Below are 19,406 nucleotides of genomic sequence, written 5' to 3' on the forward strand. Positions count from 1 at the left end.
ACCTTATCTATATTCTATATAGTCAAGAGTGTAGAAGAAAATTTGAGCATGTTATTTAGATATAGAAATATTTAAAAAAGAAAAAACCTAAGAGAGGGGAGGAATACATCTAACATGAATAAAGCACTGAATGGAATTAACAACAAATTGAACAGTACAGAAAAAAAAGATTAACAATCTTGGAATCATAGCAATAGTCACTCTTCGAAATGAAATATAGCGGGAAAAAACAGTGAAAAAAAGTAAACAGATCATCTATTACCTGTGGGACAACTTTAAGTGGCCCGATATACATGTAACTGGACACTGTAATGGAGAAAAGTGGGGGAGGGGCAGCTAAATTTAATGAAAACTATAAATTCACAGACACAAGAATCTCAGTGAGCCTCAAGGAAAAGAAACATGAAGAAAATTATACCAAGGCACATAATAAATTGTTTAAAACCAGAATGGGAAGATACGATATCTGTGTACAATGTGTTATTACCCTTATGTATGAGAGAACATGAATTACCCGGGTAACTACATAGTGGGTGGAGCAAAGCATGCACAAAGTGGGTGGGTGAGTATATGCGAAGGGAAAGAAGAAGGTGAAATATATGGCTAGAAATGTAGACTGGGATTAGGTTAGATTCCTGGTAAGAATAAACAAACAAAAACCTTTAAATCAAATGGATTTCCAAATAAAAGAGGCTGAAAATATGTTTTATTTGTTGAGTAAATATATGTGCTAGATTTTCTTGGAAAGGTTTACTTTTAAATATTTTTTATTTGTCCCCATATGTTTACTTGCACTTCTTAGACCACTTGTGTCTACATTTTTATGAGATCACAGTCATTTTCATAAAGTGATAAAGTTAGACTGTTGATCTCAAAATATCTTTCTTAACTCTGAAATTCTGTGACTGTACATATTTCCTTCGTTCCTTTTGCTATGTTTATATTTAAAACCCTTGCTCAAAATATGTGAGCTTATTTTGTATATGAACTCAAAAGTGTCAGTTTCTTACTGTTTCCTCCTGAACCAATGTCTACTCATCAGTTTTTTCATAGCCCCACGAACCTCCTTGTTCCTCAGGCTATACATGATAGGATTGAGCATCGGGGTGACTATTCCACAGAACACGGCAATAAGTTTGTCAAGAGTCTTTGGACTTTGGCTTCATATACATGAAGAAGATTGTTCCATAAAATACAATCACCAGTGTCACGTGGGCTGAGCAGATGGAAAAAGCCTTTTTCCATCCTTCAGCAGAATTGATTCTCAGTACAGTAGAGAAAATGAAAAAGTAGGATAAACAAATCAGAAGTAATGGAGAAAACAAAAATATTATACTGTCTAACATTATAGTAATCTCATTCAAGGAAATATCCTCACAAGCCAGCTTGACAAATGCTAGTATTTCACAGCCATTGAGGGGATAAAAAAGGATGTGTACCAGATGTCTAGGAAGGAAAGATTACCAAGGAAGAAATACATGGGCATGTGGAGGTGGGAATCCAGGAGCATTAAGATGATCAAGGTACTGTTCCCCAGGAGGATTACCAGGTACATCAACAAGCACATCACAAAAAGTAGTTTTTCAGCTTTTGGGTACTCAGAAAGTCCCTGCAGAATGAACTGGACAACCTCAGTTGTCCAGTTGGGCCTTTCCATTTTACTTTTTTTATACCTGAAATAATCCAAAAAAGTAAACTGCATGTGTGTTTAATTAGTCTGTACATATAAAGTATAATATCATTTTATATTTGTCATAGTAAGTAAGAGATAGTTGGGGTAGGTGGGGCAAAAAGTGTGTCAGCACTAGCTGGAGCAGTGGTAACAGCTATGAATTTAGCTTTTGGGATCCTTTTATCTTGGATAGCTCCTCAGGCACTGGATTGCTGACATATAATTACATAATTAACTTCTTAAAATGCAGGTTTCTGTATTCCATTTCCTGAGATTGTGAGGCACAAGGTCTTAGGCATGGACGAGCAATTTGCATTTTTAAAAGGCATCTGTCATTTCTGATGTGGTTGATCCACAGACCGCACTTTGAAAATCAATATTCTGAAGAGAGTGTGCTTTATTCATTTCAACAGAGATTTGTTTATTTGATTTTATACCATACCAATTATTAGCAATAACATTTACTTAACGTTTTATGGGAAACCCTGGTGGCATTGTGGTTAAGAGCTACAGCTGCTAACCAAAAGGTCAGCAGTTCAAATCCACCAGCCACTTCTTGGAAACTCTATGGGGCAGTTCTACTCTGTCCTATAGGGTCGCTATGAGTTGAAATTGACTCAATGGCAGTGGGTGGGTATGGTTTTATAATTTATAAATATTCATAAACATAATTTATAAATGTTCATAAACATTTTATCATCACTATAAATCTGTGAGGAAAGTAAATTTCAGTGGGGTTGAATTATCTATAGTTATAGTAAGTGAGAAAACTGCTGTTTAAACCTCATTTTTCTGATTTTAAATGCCATGTATTTTTTTCACTATACTTCATTGCCATCCAAAAATTATGTAAGTTGAGTAAGGGGCTGGAATCAGATAACTATTTTTTGTAATAAAAACCCATTGCTGTCCAGCTGATTCCGACTCGTAGCGACCCTATAGGACAGAGAAGAACTGCCCCATAGAGTTTCCAAGGAGCGCCTGGTGGATTCAAACTGCCAACCTTTTGGTTAGCAGCCGTAGCATTTAACCGCTATGCCACCAGGATTTTCTAATGTGTAACCAAAGAAGTAAGTCACTGGTCTCATTGAGTACTTCTCAAATTTTAGTATGCATAGAAATTACCCGAGGAATTTTTGAAAATTACATAATCTGATTCAGTGGATTTGACAAGAGGGCTGAGATTTGCATTTTTTAAATGTCCCCGGGTGATGCTTGTGCTGCTTGTTTGCAGAACACATGAGTAGCAAGGCCTCATAAACTATCTCTAACACCTGAGAGAGCAAATTGGTGCTTCACTTGCGTGTTGAATAGTAGTTGTGTAGTAGACAATGTGAACCTGAACACTCAAGTGAGACTTGGCAGTGAGACTTCTGTGTGGTTTATTGCAAATGGTTTCGTGTTCTTCGGATTTTAGATACATAAGCAACCAAATTGCACACAGAAGAGCCTGCCTTGTATTGTTGTCCATATAAAAGTCATTCCTCTTCTATTTGTTGAATTTCTGGTTAGGGCCATTATTTTCCTAAAGAAGATATTTTGGGTCAGCTCAGGTGCCTCAGTTCTGCACCAAATATCATGAAGCAAATTATTTTAATTTGAAAAAAAAAAATTGAAAAGTGGGTATTAGCAGGTATCATCCTGTTTATAGTAAATGAATCACAGATTATCCATTTTAAAACAGCTCTGCATCCTCCTGGTTTTCTACCACAGCTACATAATATACCCCTAGAGAAATAAATGAATTGGTCCAATGGATAAGTTACTACTCAGTATTTTCAAACAATGGCTGTGGTTATGGTATAGGATTTGCTTTGTGATAGTCATTTGCCAAAAGTTTTGCTGCTTTCTATGGAAACTCCAGTTTACAAGGGACAGATAGTTTAGTCAGCATAAAAAGAGGTTTATGTTTCTATTGGCTATGGAAAAGATGATTCTCATCCAATTAAGCTGTTTCCAATGTCACAGGCATACATTACAAAGAGGGCAGGGATGGTTGTGTAATCCAGGATATACTCCTATTTGATACTGTTTAATATTGGAATTTAACCAACTCTAGAAGCATGTCAACCGACTCTAAATCTTCCAGTAAGCCTCCGATAACAGGCTTTCAAAGAGCCTCAGTAGTTTGATACCGAGGTTGCTGCAGAAAATATGTACATCAGGTCAAATGCCCTCTTATTTTCTAGGAGCCTCTCCTAAAAGTCGATTCCTATTTGGAAATTACTTTCAGAAAATAATTGTTTTATGCTGAGATTAATAGTGTACATGTACGTTTGGTATCCTCATAGTCTGAGATGTTGTTTTTAAGTGTCATTGAGTTGATTTCAGCGCATAAAGCAACCGTTTGTACAATAGAATGAAATACTGCCTGGTTCTGAGCAATCGTTGTTTTGCTTGAGCCTATCATTGTAGCCACATGCAGTTTACTTTTTTGGATTATTTCGGGTATAAAAAAAGTAAAAGGGAAAGGACCAATTGGACAATCTGCTTTTCGCTGATCGTCTACTTTACCAAGCATGAGGTCCTTCTCCAGGGACTGGTCCCTCCTGATAACATGTCCAAAGTATGTGAGACAAAGTCTCGCCATCCTCACTTCTAAGGAGCATTCTGGCTATACTTCTTCCAAGACAGATTTGTTTGTTCTTCTGGCAATCCATGGTATATTTAATATTCTCTGGCACACCACAATTCAGAGGCATCAATTCTTCTTTGGTCTTCCTTATTCATTGTCCAGCTTTTGTATGTATATGAGGTGATTGAAGATACCATGGCTTGGGTCAGGCACACCTTAGTCCTCACAGTGATGTCTTTGCTTTTTAACACTTTAAAGAGGTCTTTTGCAGCATGTTTGCCCAATCCAACACATCATTTGATTTCTTGACTGCTGTTTGTATGGGTGTTGGTTTTGGATCTAAGTAAAATGAAATCCTTGACAACTTCAATAGTTTTTTGTTTATCATTATGTTGTTTATTGGTCTGGTCATGAGGGTTTTTGTTTTATGTTGAGGTATAATCCATACTGAAGGTTATGGTCTTGATCTTTATCAGTAAGTGCTTCAAGTCCTCTTTGTTTTCCTCAAGCAAGGTTGTGTCATCTGCATATCACCGGCTGTTAAAAGAGTCTTCTTCCCATCCTGATGCTGCCCTCTTCTTATACCACACAGTATCCCCTTGTTCTGTTCAAATGACTGCATCTTCATCTATGTATAGTTTCTGCACGAGCGCAGTTGAAGTGTTCTGGAATTTCCGTTCTTCACAAAAAAGATTTTACTTGAAAACATTTATAAGAGGAACCACCAATCTCCTCTGATGTTTTCAATCTCCTCTGATGTTTTCAAAAGCTTTGCCATCATTGAGTATTGTTTTATAAGACAGTTTTTTTTTTTTTTTAAATTCTTGGCTAATTCTTGGGAGATTGTTAAATAATCTAGTACACATTTCATGGGTCATTATGCACCTATATTTCTGAAGAATTTGTATTCATACAAAAATACTTACATTAAAATGATTAAATGAAAACAGAAACAACAACAAAAAATAGTATGCGGTATTATTTGCAAAACCAAAACCTAGAGCAAGGTAACCTAGGCAGACTGGAAAGCCTGGAAAGAAACACTTAAAACAAGCTAATAGTTCTCTTAAAGACATTTTTTTCTACGTGTGAATTCTTGAAATTTATAAAATATGCATAAAGAAAAAACATCTTTTAAAAGAAAAAAACTGAAGCTAGTGTCTAACTATGTTAGAATATTAACTCTGTGTCAAAAATATCAAAACTTAAATAGTGTAGTAAATTGTCTTAGGTGTCTAGTGACCACACGTTGGGATTGAGTTTTGCTGTCATGATTTTACGTATTTTCCTAATTATAATCCAGTTATCCATGGGAGGCCACCTTTTTTGTAGTGGACCTAGGTCATGTGTAATTCCTACCCTCAAAATCTTCCAGGTAAGTCAAGGGAGTATACCAAGAAAAAGAACTTGAGCTCCTGACTTCATCATATTATCTCAAATTGCAGACCATTGATGCCTAGAACAGAATTGTTACTAGAAGACAGAATGGTGATAGAAATGGGCTTTAAAATTAAAGATTAAATTCTTATTTGCAAAGGCTCTGAACTGACCTGGATTCCTGCCACCCTCCAATCACCCTCTTTCTCCACCCTGGTGTTTTGTAAGAAATAACCTCTGTGTTTCAGAACTCTAGGGCTTCACCTGGGCATGGTATTAGTGTTGTCATAGACCTAAGATTTTTTCCCAATAAAAGCTTGTGACTCTTTTTTCCAAACTAGAAGGCAAGCCAGGACTTCTAACTTTTTTCTCTTAGCCACTTTAAGGTCTAATCTCTAAAATATTTAGATTTTTTTCAATCAAAAACCCAGAACACATGCATCCTAAATACTCAGGGGGGGAAATAATTTTCTAATTCTCTCCAGCTCTTCTAAAATGACCAATTAAGACAATTGGTATTGTACAAAGATTGGTAGACATGACAACTCTCAATTTATAGTTTTTTTCAACTCAGATATTCGATTAATAGATCATGAAAGAGATATTATTTTAGCTCCAAAAGAGAATGATAATTGATATTAGGTGAGGTTCTAGTATATATTAGATTAAAGAAACCCATTGGTGTCAAGTCGATTCCAACTCATAGCGACCCTATAGGACAGAGTTGAACTGCTGCATAGGATTTCCCAGGAGCTGATCTTTTAACCACTGCACCACCAGGACTCCATATATTAGATACTTCCTATAAATTTTGTCATTTAATCTGTAAAATAACCCAACTAGTTTGATGTAACTATGACCTTTATGGGTGACAAAATTAATACAAGGTTTCAAAGGTAAGTAAAATTTCCAAAATCTTATAGTTGTTAAATGCCAGGACTATGATTTAAACCCATATTGAGTCCCCATTTTCATCACTGAAACACAGTGTTTCCCTTATTTATACATAAATTTCATAAAAAACATAATTTAATAACATGCTGTGAACTTTCATCAATGACCAATATAATAAATACAGTCATAAAGATATTTTTGTCTCTTTTGAAAAACCACTTAAGAGGACATTATGCTAATAATTCAAATGAAAATACTCAAAATTAATTTCAAGTCTAGTGTGGGAAACTAAGGCCTAGTGTAGTGGAATTTGATGTATTATATAAATGAAAACATGGAAATTTTTAATATTTCTTTTTTGCCTTGGCTTCCTGGGACTCTAACTCCTCAGTTGTAATTACTTTCCCCTCTGTTATATATTATTTTTTTCTAATCCTATTTTTAATTCAAACACCTTTAATTACATCTTTCCTCACATCCCTATTGGACATAATTTATATATGAATAATGTACGTATTGACATGTGCTGTTTCACCAGAAAACTGTTCCTTAAGGTTTTAATTAACTGGATATTTGAATATAGTAGGCATTAGCCTATTATCTGTAAAAGTCTGATGTGACAGCTATCTCTTCTTTAGTAGTCTCTCTCATGGATTATTTCTGGATTAAAAAAAAGAATTGAATAATGTCCTGGCCTGAGAGGTGATACCTAAGTTTTTCTGTTTTTTCCTCTACATAAATATTCATATTAAAAAAACTTACAATGACCATTTAAATTCAAAACTATTTATATATATATTAAGATATTTTTCTTTTGAAATGATTATAACAAAATCTTCTCTCTCTCTTACCTTAAGACTAGGTTTTCAAACCATCTACACCATTCCATTAAATACTAGAAAAAAAATTGCAAGAGTTTGAATTTCATTTGCATGCCTCAGATGAGACCAAGAGATTCTCAATTTGAAAAACTTTTGTTCCTCTTTCCTAAAAAATGTGACAAATAACAGCCACAATTAGGTAATTATTTTATACGAATCTATTAAGAGGACATCAAGGAATAAAATATATTAACCATAAAGATAAATGATATGACAAGTTTTACCATGCCTTGTTGTAAAGTTGACCATTACTGGAAAGAAACTCAGCTTCTTTTGGAAGTCAGTTTAGCACTTATTTTGCAAACTTCTTCTGTCCCTAAGGTTGTGAGTCAGAAAGTTAGAATTCCCTAGGGATAAAGTCCTTGACTTCTGCACAACCCAAAGACCCAGTTATCTTGACCAAAGACACAAAACAAAAAACTTTCCCAGTCATACATCTTTTGGAGTATTCATTGAATATGATCATATTTGATAGTGTCCTCATAGGTTGAAGCTGGAAGCCAAAAGCTCTCAGAAAATTTAACTTTCGCCGCCTTTGTTTTTATTGTATAAATAATACTTGGTCAGTCCTAATATTAATTTTTAAATATTTAAAAAAGAATATTAAATATTCTTTTAATTGCATAAATAATTCTAGGTCAATCCTAATAGTATAAAAGAAAAGAATAGTCATTTCACCTTGTTAAATTGTTTTTGTTTTTTATATTTTTTGTTACTCCTAGATTATATACATTTTTTTATACCAGTGTAATTTCCTTACACAAACATATTTCTTTATACCAGTATACTTCTAATTAACATTTGATACTTCATATAAATAGTTTTCTGTGATTTTTCACAGAGTTCGTGATATTCATTTTTAAATATTTGAATACTATTTAATTAAGTGGAGTTATTATAATTTAGTTTACCATCTTAATGTTATTGGACTTTTTCAAATTTTTTGAGATTTTGATATAATGACCATGAATATGTATGTATCTGATTAATTTCCTTCTGCTGGAAGTAAAACAAATATGATTGTATACTAAAAGGATATAAATTATAAGAGAATTCTTGGTACACATGAAAAATTATTTTCACAAAACTTAACACTATACACTAATACTGAAAAAATTTGCATGGGCTATTTACATTTTCTAGAACCAGAGAAAATGTTTATTATTTCTAGATGCATAAAACATTACTTTCTCTAGTTTTTATTTCTATTATTGCTAATTAGATTGAACAATTTCTTTTATAACTTATATTTTCTCTCAGTAGTTTCTGATTATGCCGCTTATATAACTATCTTCTGAAGTTTTAATAGTTTTCCTCTTAATTTGTATGAACTCTTAATCAACTTACACTTAGACATGTTGAAATTTTTGGAGTTTCACGGTAAAGAAAAAAATGATTGTGACTATTTTTCCATGCCTTGTCCTAAAGTTGGCACTTGCTGGAGAGAAAGTCCACTTCTTCTTCAGTCCCACAAAGTATCCAGAAAGGAAAAATAATCAGATTGCTTATACAATAGAAAATGATTGGCACTAGATTTTCCCTCTACAAAATAAAAAGCTAGGAAACAACGAAATGTCATATTTAGATGTCATTCAGATTTCAAAACAGAAGTTTGTTATCCAAGTATTTTAAAGCCAAAATTTAAGATCTTACTAATCTGTGACAGCAATTGATAGATATATCCAAACATGTAAGGAATAAGAAATTATATTACTTATTTACCAAAAAAGTATGATTAGAAGTATTCTAGCCAATCTAAAAACCTTCCCAAAAGGAAGTGTGGGAGAGAGATGATTTAGTAGGCATAATGGTGAGCTAAGAAACCTGAACCATAGAGCTGGTCTACACAGTTATCATTATGAATACAAAATGCAAAAAATACTGAAAGTTTCTTTGTATAAAACAATAATTAGAACAACTTGGATCTACAATTCTAGATTATTTTAGCAAAGAGGAGGAAGGTAGAGTTAAAGATAAAGGATGGTTTGGGGCATGGAGAGGGGTAAATAAACTTTCTTTTTTACTTTATGCAAGGGATGATCAATAGAAACTATTTTTAATGTTGCAAGGTTGAAAAATAAAATGAGAAATATTATATTATAGTTCACAAATATAGTAGTTTATATTCTTTTTTGATCAATGTTAAAGCATAAGCAGCTTTTCATGTATCATAAAGTATTTAGGGAACACATAATTTATAATGGCCTGCATAGTTTTATATTATACTTGTGTTTAAGATCTTTTTTTTTTAAGATCTACTTAATCTATTTTCAAATATTGTGTATTTACCTTGCTTTTATTTTTTTATTATAAACTGCTGCAATAATAATTATAACTTATTCTTTAAGGGGAATACTTCTGTCTTATTTATTTTTGGAATAATTCAAAGCACTTTCACATGAACTATGAAGGTGGAGGTAAAGATAATTCAATGCATGTTCATATTCAGTAATACCGGTGTCATAGTCAAATTTTAAATCATTGAATCCTAGAGCTGATAACTGTATTGAAATTAACCTAGTTATAACCCTTATAAGATGACAGAAACATATCAAAGGTGACCATTAACCTTACTTCTGCCCCAAACCACAAGTTAATGGTTAGAGTTCTTTATGATGAAGCCACACAGGTTATTTTAGGACTATTCTAATTATTAAAAATTTCTTTACATTCAGTAGCATATGTAACTTTCTGTATACAATGCTCTTCCTTCTCTGCGGAACAACAACAAAATCAGTGTATGACCCTTTCCTGTGACAGCTTTTCCAGTATTTACTATTGTTTCTGGTCTTCCTTGCCCCAGGCTATAATTTTACCTTCTTTCAGCCATTCCCCAGGTGTTTTCTCAAAATCTTAAAAAAATGTATATCACTGAAAATATCTTAGGAATGTGAGGTTCTCTGTGATAAATAAGGCCACCTTCTATGCATTCTGCTGCCGGTTATTAATTTTGTCTGACGCTACAGAAGTTAAGTATTCTCTGTCATTTAGGAGACAGAGGAGTGAAGTGGTTAAAAGCATGGATTCTGAAGTTAGCCTGGCCTTGAGGCAGAGCTTTGTCAAGCACTACCTCTTTGGCCTTGGGGAGGTCACTGAACCTCTCTAACTCTCAATTTTCAAAATGAGGAAATTAAAAGTTCCTACCTGATATCGTTATGCTAAGGATTAATGAGTCAATACATATGAAGCATTTAACATAGTGTAGGTACTCGATAATAGTGCTTACTATTTTTCTAATTAAATTGGTGGCTTTAAATATGCATCTTGCTAAGACAGAAGAGAATGACTCTGGAGTTGAGTACGCATGGATTTGAATCCCAGTTTCCTTACTTGTAGCTCGTTGACCTTGAGTACGAAAAAAAAAATATCCAAATCAGGTGCTGTGACAAACCCATGTGTTCCAGAGTAGAACTTCATAGGGTTTTCAATGGCTGTGATTTTTTCAAGAAGTTCTCTAGGCCTTTCTTCCAAAGTGCCTCTGGGTGGATTTGTACTTCCAACTTCTGGGTTAATAGCTAAGCATTTAACTGTTTGTCCCACCCAGGAACTCCAGCCATTTTAACTGTAAAAGGAGTGTTATAACTACCTTGCAGGGCTGTTACGTGATAGTTTAAAGAGTGCTTATCATGGTTCTTGATGTGGTGGTGCAGTGGCTAAGAGATTAGCTGCTAACCAAGAGGTCGGCAGTTCGAGTCCACCAGCTGCTCCTTGAAAACCCTATGAGGCAGTTCTACTCTGTCCTGTAGGGTCACTACGTGTCAGAATTGACTCAACGGCAAGGGGTTTTATGGGTTTACATAAAAGGCAGTTAACTTTATCATATTTGATTATTGTGAATCTCAGTGTAGTTTGCTTACTGTTGACACCACAAATAATAACTTTCATTTGGTTTTCATAAATAAAACAGACATAATCATTCTGCTTCAGTGTAACACTATATAAATCAATAGAAGGTGTATCAAAATGAATAATGGAATCTATTCTTTGATAAGTTGGGGAAGATGTTAATTGCCTATAGGAGGCAAAATTATATAACTTATTGAATTTGATTACACAAAACCTTGACAACTCATTTAAGATAATTCTATCTAAATTGGAGGAGGCTCATTTTTCTTGATAAATATACAACTCAATTTAATTCAGCATATACGTTGGCAGACTGAAGGGCAATGGAAGTCGCAAAATGAGCTATGCACAGTCCTGACAAGGTCATGAGTTCCAGGTTAAAAAGAGTTTCTGTAGCAATCTCCTAAATGGTCAAAATACAAATTTAAATTTTGTCATACTGAACATTTCCCTTCTTGACAGTAGTTGACCACCAGGTACAGCTGCTTCATGACATCCCTCCTTCGAAACTGATAGAAAGACCACATTTTTAACACAGAGCAGGTGCCAACTTAGCTGTATTCAGTAACAGGAAAAAGAAGTATTTCAAACCACTCCCACACTCATTTTTGGATCTTTCATCCACAGCCAGGGCAAAGCTAGCACACCTTGCTTCTCACGAGCTCTGTGGAGAGTGGAAAGTGTGTGGAGGGCACGGTATGAAAGAAGGGGCCTGATGAGAACACGGGAACTGATAAATCAGCATGTCTATGCCCAGGGCTGCCAGATGTTAAAGGAACAGACAGTGGTAAGTTTTTAGTTGGGATTAGTGCTAAGTAATGTTAAAAATGATGTATTAATTCATATATTTAAATTTAAGTCCTCAGAAATTAAATCACTACTTTAAGCTATTGTGAAGAAGTCCTCAATGAAACATAAAGTGGTGTGATCAACCCTGGTGCTCTTGCTCTCATTTGTGTCATATCTAGCACAAACGTACTCTGAATGATCATCTCGACCTACTGCTTTCAGATGGGAATCATGTGACCACCGTTAGGAACCTCAGGCACACAGTTCCTAAAAGTTTCTGTAATGGATGCTCATACACTTAGATACAGATGAACAATTTGTTCAACTAATTTGTATCCACTAATTTCCCAGGATAAAAATAAACTTCCTTGCATAATATCATGTCTTTTGGGGGTCACATCCTCAAATGTCTTCACTGATAAACAGTTAATGTAATTGAGTAAAACAGGTTGGGTGTAATACAATATTGAGGGGTAAAGACTGTGGCAAATACTTTAATTCCATATGATTAAACTAAATGCATCACTATGACATCCTCATTTCCCACCATTTTATCACCTTTGACTCTTCACTCAGTACCTTCATTGCAAGAATTCTGCTTTAATTACATTTTATGAATACCTTAGTGATGGCATCACATAACGGGCTGTCTACTTGTCACTGAATAAAGTGATTTGGCTTTTTAGAATTTTCCATACATTGAGCTCATTTATTCTTTTTCTTTCCTGTTTGGTTGTAACTAAAGAGGAGAAATGCATCTCCTAGAAACAGCCCAGACTCCTTCCAGAAAACTTGTGGAAGGAAAAGTGTTTTTGTTAAAAAGTCACAAGCTTACTTTAACAAGCTCAGCTTTAGACTATCACAGGCACATGGGACTCCATCCCTATGGAACCTATTTGCACTTTGAAATCAGAGAGAAGTAGGTCAGTCAACTTTTAATGATCTCCTCTGAGATGTGGTTCCTTGCTAAGGCGTAAATATTAGATGGTGTCTTGTAGTCCAGTGGGAGGAGATTACCAGCTTATGGTATAACAAGGGAAAATGAAATGATGTCTTTTTAGGTCTGTTGGCCTCTTTGGAACCATCCTGTTTTATATAATTAAAGGTCATGTACAGCTGTGATCACAAAAACATATTGATGTGGTCTGTTTGCTAAAGAGATAGATAGGAAAATCTTGGCAGGTCTGTTAGCCATCAAAAAGTTGAAAGTTACAGTGAAGATGATGAGAAATGTGTGAATTTTGGAGTCATAAAGTTGTGCTCTATTTCCTACTGTGCCACTTCCTGGGGCTGAGTTGTATAACTTCTTTGGACTCTCTTTATTGTTTATAATCATGTATTTATTCAGGCTTTTATGAAGGTGAAATTTATCAGCCCATAATATGTTCCCTTCCCTGAGCAACAGAAAATATGAGCCACTGAAGTGGTTGCAGTACATCATTTTGGATAAATTGCAACAGGGGAGAGGTATCTTCCTTCCTTTTTCTATTTCTCTGGAAACCTCATGGGTGTTGTCTAGAGATAATTACATAAGCTTTCTAACTGGACTCACTAAAATTATTGCTGTTTTATCTTTGGTTAGAGTATCACTGCTCCTACGACAACTTTAAACTTAACATTGGCGGCTTTGTGTAATCCTACAGGCGCCATTCCCGAAGCCACTGGGTCAGAGTCCTTCTTCTGCATATCAATATCTCCAGAGTCAGTATCTCCAGTTTCCTTTCTTAAATTAGGAAAGTCAATTTTAGCCTTCTTGAGACTCTCTTTTTTGTAATTTCAGTGACTATACGCAGCCATAAGCCATGGCTGTCTTTCTACCTCTTGGGCAACTTCTTGCCTCTTCTTTTAGTGGTTCCAATTCTTTCTTCCCTTTGGTACCACAAAAACAAAACAAAACAAAACAAAACAAAACAAAACAAAACAAAACAAAACACCCAAACCCATTGCCATTAAGTCAATTCCAACTCATAGTGACCCTATAGGTGAGAGTAGAACTGTTCCATAAGATTTCCAAGGAGTGACTGGTGGATTCGAACTGCTAACCTTTTGTTTGGCAGCTGAGCTCTTAACTACTGCACCACTAGGGCTTCTTTGGTGCTATAGAAGGGGTAATTCTTGATGCAGATATTATAGGTAATTGTTATGGATGAATTGTGTTCCCACCTCCATATGTGTTGGAATACTAACCCCATACCTGTAATCTAATCTAATCTAATCTAATCTAATCTGATCTGATCTAATCTAATCTAATCTAATGTAATCACACCCCATAATGCAATCTAATGTTACGTTAATGAGGCTGTACCAGTGTAGGATGTGTCCTAAACCTGATCACTTCTGAGCTATAAAAAAAGAGCAGATCAGACACAGAGGCAAGCACATACTGGGGAAGGCAGATGCCATGTGAGGTTTGCCAAAGAACCAAGGAAGGCCTGGGGCTAGTGACAAGGAATGTATCTCCCTAGTTTTCAGGGAGTGGTTTCCTCTGTGACAACAATCCTGTGATGGAGTGAAGAAGAGTTGTTGATTATCAGTTTTTTAGCTCATTTCTTTTTGCGAAAGTGAAAGTGATTATTTCTTTACACGCTGGGCTGTAAACTGGAAGTTCTCCCTGCCTCTTTTTTTTAAATGTCTCATTCTGCTCAGAGTTTTCTGAGTATGAAGGGAGTTCTTCAAAGTTCCAGAGAAAAAAAATTCCTTGGTTAACAAGGTTAAGTTTGATGTCATGGAGACCAGTCCTTTCTCCCTGCTTTTCCCATGGTGGAGTCACACGAACCTGGACCTCAGCAATTCCTGCCATTTATGCTGCTTTCCAATTCTTTTTGCACACATTTATATTTTCTCCTAGTACATTTCTAGGAGTTCTTAACTCATTAAGGCATTTCTCATTTGGTAAAATCATCATGCCTTAAAAAAAAAAATGCTTGAGATTATCTTGCATATATTGAGAAGAGAATATATGTACTGAAATTTTGTTTCCACCGCTTATTAGCTCTGAGATCTTGTGTAAATTCCTTAATGTCTCTTAGTTTCTGTGCCCTCATATACAGATTAGAAGTAATGAAGGTTCACAAAAGTGTAATGAACTCATCGAGATGAGATAGCTAAAATCCCTGGAGAATGGTTCCAATTCAGTATTATGTAAAGACATATTAGGAGTTCAATATACATTTGATTGATTTCTTTCTTAGTATATAATGTTTTATGATTAATAGATAAGGGGGTCTTGGGTTTCGGTTAACAACATGAGTCCAGGTGCTAGACTTCCCACATCCTGGATGTTACTTCAAATATTTCTACATTATTGGAACTAGGCTTTAACTTTTGTAAAGTTGGGAAAATATAAGCTTTTTGCAGAGTTATCATGAAGATCCAATAATATGATCTTGGGAAATTATGTTGGAAATGATATGTTTGCATATCATTTCCCTCCTAAAAATGTTTTTTATTCATTTATTTAATTATTCATTCAGCTGCAAATTTATGGAAGTAGCATAGTATACACCAAGCATCTTATTGCTTTTAAAGTCATTTCAAGATAAACTAAAGACTCGATTAGACCATTAATTTCCCATAAATGAAACTCACATGACACACTCAAACCTCTGAACAGGTGGAACTGGTAGACTATTGGTCCTGGAGTATAGGAAAAAAACAAAAAACAAAAAAACTAAAACCAGTGCTAGAAGAAGCTAAGCAGCTGCTGCTGCCGTTGTGAATAGCCATAGTTGGGATGATGCTGATGGGAACTGGAAGCAAATAGGGAGGGGCCAGTCCCTTATCTTCATCCAACTTTCCATTCTCCCTCTAGCTCCTATTTTGGCAAAGCCACCTGACAAAGGAGAAATGTGATTTTCAGTGTTCCAGCTCTCACAAAACAGAGCAAGAGAAGTCAGTTTGATGCTGAGAGACAGCAGTTTAATGACATCAAAGTTGCTTCATAAAAAGGATAAAAACCTTGTACCTACTAAAAGCTTTATAACCTATTAAAGTATAACCAAAACTAATAATAATAAAATAGCCAATGTTTCTTGAGCATTTAGAATGTTTCAGGTACTATTAAGTGCTATGCATGAATTAACTCTTTTACGTAACAATAATTATCTGAAAGAAAGGTATTATGGTTTTACTCTTACAATTTAGATGTAGTTACAATTTTTTACTTTATATTTGTGTTCTATATATTCCTCGAAGTGCAAGGTTAAGGGGAGTGCTTCATCCTTTATTGACCATATTGGACTCAATTCTCCCTGTAGAAGTGTAGCTTGTATTCTCCATGCGGATACCGTCACATATGGCTGCATACTTCAGTCAATAATCTCACTCTAGAACTCTCTCTGTCTTATCTACCTTCCTCCAAAACTCTGTAGCTTCTCAGTCCATTGAACAACTTGATTTTTTCTCCTTTTCCTGGTCTTGTCTTCGTACTGCAGCTTCGTAAGTCACCAGTTTTGTGTAGTTCTTCTACTGCTTAGGAGTTTGTGCAATCCAATGCAGAATAAAAAAAGTCCTCAATAGTCTGGTCTCTTTTCAGAGTCACTCAGACTTTCCATTCTGCCAAGAGGAGCTCTGTGCTACTATGTCACATGTATTTTATTAAGTTCAAATTTAAGATACATTACCAGGGAACTCTTTCAGCTATCTTGGTCTTATTATATACCAAATCCCAGAAAAATTGTGGTAGCTTGTGGAAAAACCCGTGGCTCTACATTATAATACATAACATACAGAAGATAAAAACTAATAGATTAACAGTTAAGCACTGTTCATACGACAGAAAGCCAATATAGTTCATTTTGTAAATATTGCATTTAGTCAACTTTCTTTTTGAATAGTATTTGTTACCTCAGGTCTAACAGGTAATATATTTTGTTTTCCTATATTGTATGGCTCACGTATTCATTCAAAAAATGTTTATTGGGCACCGGTTGGTTATGTGCCAGTCTCTGTCTGTTCTATCGGTGCTTTTTGGGATACCATAGGATAATAAACAGACAAGTTCCTATCTTTAGGAAACATACATGTGTGGTGAGCACAAACAGTAACTTAATTAAAAAAAAAAGAAAGTAATATATATAATGCAATGCCATATGCTGATTACTATTCCCTTTGCATAATTATTAACGTAACCAATATTATGTTACAAAGGGCTTTTTAGAACACCTTTTGCCTTGATTATTTTCTAAAGTTTTAAGAGAGATTCTTTCTGACTGGGCCTTTCTACAGATTTCCAATATTGTGCATTTTCATGTTAGTATTTTTGAAACCATAAAAGCGTTTTATGCCTGCAATTATAACAAAACACTAATAGTAACAATAGCAACCAAAATATTTCTGTTATGTGGTTTTCAATGACAAACTGAATTTGTTTTCAAATGGTAATTTTCTCTTTCCAAATCTGATGGCTGCAGCAGCTTTGAATATCGAGCCACATAGTGTAAATTAGTGTTTATATTCTATCAGAGAAGTGTTTTCTACCCAGCATGTTCTTCAGAGCAGCCTTTACATCCTTGTTTCTCAGACTGTAGATGAGAGGATTGAGCATGGGGGTCATCACTCCATAGAAGAGGGAGATGAGCGCCTCAATGATGTCTTGATTATCTGTAGCAACAGAGTTTTTAGACTTGGGTTTTGCGTACATGAAGAAGATGGTTCCATAGAATATAATCACCACCGTCAGATGGGCTGAACAGGTGGAGAAGGCCTTACATTTTCCTTCAGTGGAAGGGATCCTCAAAATGGTGGCAACAATAAAAATATAAGAGGTGGAAATTACTAGCAATGGGATAACCAGAACAATTAGATTTGACCCGGCCATGCTGATCACATTGATTGAAATATCAGCACAGGCCAGTTTCAGGATAGCCAAAATTTCACAGACAAAATGGCTAATGACATTATTAGTACAGAATGGTAACTGCACTGCAAGAGATGTCTGCACCACTGAGTCAGCAAGCCCAGCAACCCAGGACCCAGCTGCCATGGGCACATAGGCACCCTTGCTCATGATGACAGGGTATCTTAGTGGGTGGCAGATGGCAACATAGCGGTCAAGTGCCATCATACCTAGGAGCACACACTCCGTGGCCCCCATGGCGAAGGAGAGAAGCATTTGCACCATGCACCCTGAGAAGGAAATGGTTTTCCTTACTGTCAGGAAACTGTTAAGAATTAGTGGGACAGAGGAGCTTGTATAGCAAATGTCCAGGAAGGAAAGATTACAGAGAAAGAAATACATGGGGGTGTGTAGGTGAGAATCATAGATGATTACTGAGATAAGGACTCCATTTCCCAGCAGAATCATCAGGTACATCCATAAAACTAGCACAAAGAACACTGTCTGGAGTTTTGGGTGGGCAGAAAGCCCCACCAAGACAAATTCTGTCAACATGGAATCATTGTTCCTTTTCATGTTGCGTTTGCTCTTTCTTCAACAGATGCTATGGTTGATAGGACAGGAATTGTTAATACAGTGACCTGGGAGAACCGCCATTTTTAAAGCATCATTTCCTGTGTGACTGCAGTCCTATGTTTTGATGCAACAGTATTACTCTGGGACAAGTTTCTTACCTCAAACCCAGACCACTAGAGCAGAATTCTAAACCTGACTTTCCCAGAGTTCAGAGACAACACGTTTGATTATAGGACTTTTGGCTCCCAAACAAGTTTATTGCTATCCCTACTAGTTCTGATGCTTAAAACCCTGATGCTGCAAATCAGTGGTCCACAACCTGCATCTGTAGGCAGATGTGCTATGTTTGGAAGTGATTGCCTACATTATGCTTCAAATTTGAATTAAAGATCATCTTTAAAGTAGGAGATATGGTATAAAAATCTTGATTTCCAGCTTCTGTTCAAATAAATTAGAATATTTGAAAATATTTGACCTATTTCCATTATGTAGCTCAGTTGTAGCTGGCCATTGGAGTGGAAGCATGTCTCTCCACTCCACAGAGAACCATCCTCACTCCCTTGTCTACCTGCTACTGGAGGTGAATACTAGTTGTTAACTAATGAGTTTTTCTCAGTTGGTTTTAATCATTTATATTACCTGACATGATCTTATGTATATTGGAATTCTTGACCCATTGCTGCAGGGCCGACTTGCCTGGACATAGTAGGCATAGTGATTGGTACAATTAGGAACTCATGAAAATGTTTTATTTTGAAATAAGAATAAAAAGTGAATGATTAGGTTTTAGTATAGTATTAATATATTTGTCCTTATACCAACACAGTTGTAAAACATAAATTTACTTTATTTATTTATTTTTCTATGAAGGAAAGAGAAACCTTGGTGGTGTAGTGGTTAAGTGCTATGGATGCTAACCAGAAGGGTGGCAGTTTGAATCCACCAGGTGCTCCTTGGAAA

General features: G+C 35.4%; 1 protein-coding gene across 1 annotated transcript; it reads right to left on the bottom strand.

The window, feature by feature from the left end:
- Positions 1-248: 248 nt before the first annotated feature.
- LOC100675739 (olfactory receptor 13C8) lies at positions 249-18,683 on the bottom strand. Its single transcript, XM_003407552.3, has 2 exons — positions 17,643-18,683; positions 249-1,147 (listed from the first exon to the last, which is right to left on the bottom strand). The coding sequence occupies exons 1-2, from the start codon at positions 18,444-18,446 to the stop codon at positions 1,007-1,009; spliced, it is 945 nt and encodes a 314-aa protein (XP_003407600.2). The 5' UTR covers positions 18,447-18,683; the 3' UTR covers positions 249-1,006.
- Between the last annotated feature and the right edge of the window lie 723 nt (positions 18,684-19,406).

The sequence above is a fragment of the Loxodonta africana genome, chromosome 9 (genome assembly GCF_030014295.1).
Source record: "Loxodonta africana isolate mLoxAfr1 chromosome 9, mLoxAfr1.hap2, whole genome shotgun sequence".
In the NCBI taxonomy this organism is placed as follows: Eukaryota; Metazoa; Chordata; class Mammalia; order Proboscidea; family Elephantidae; genus Loxodonta; species Loxodonta africana.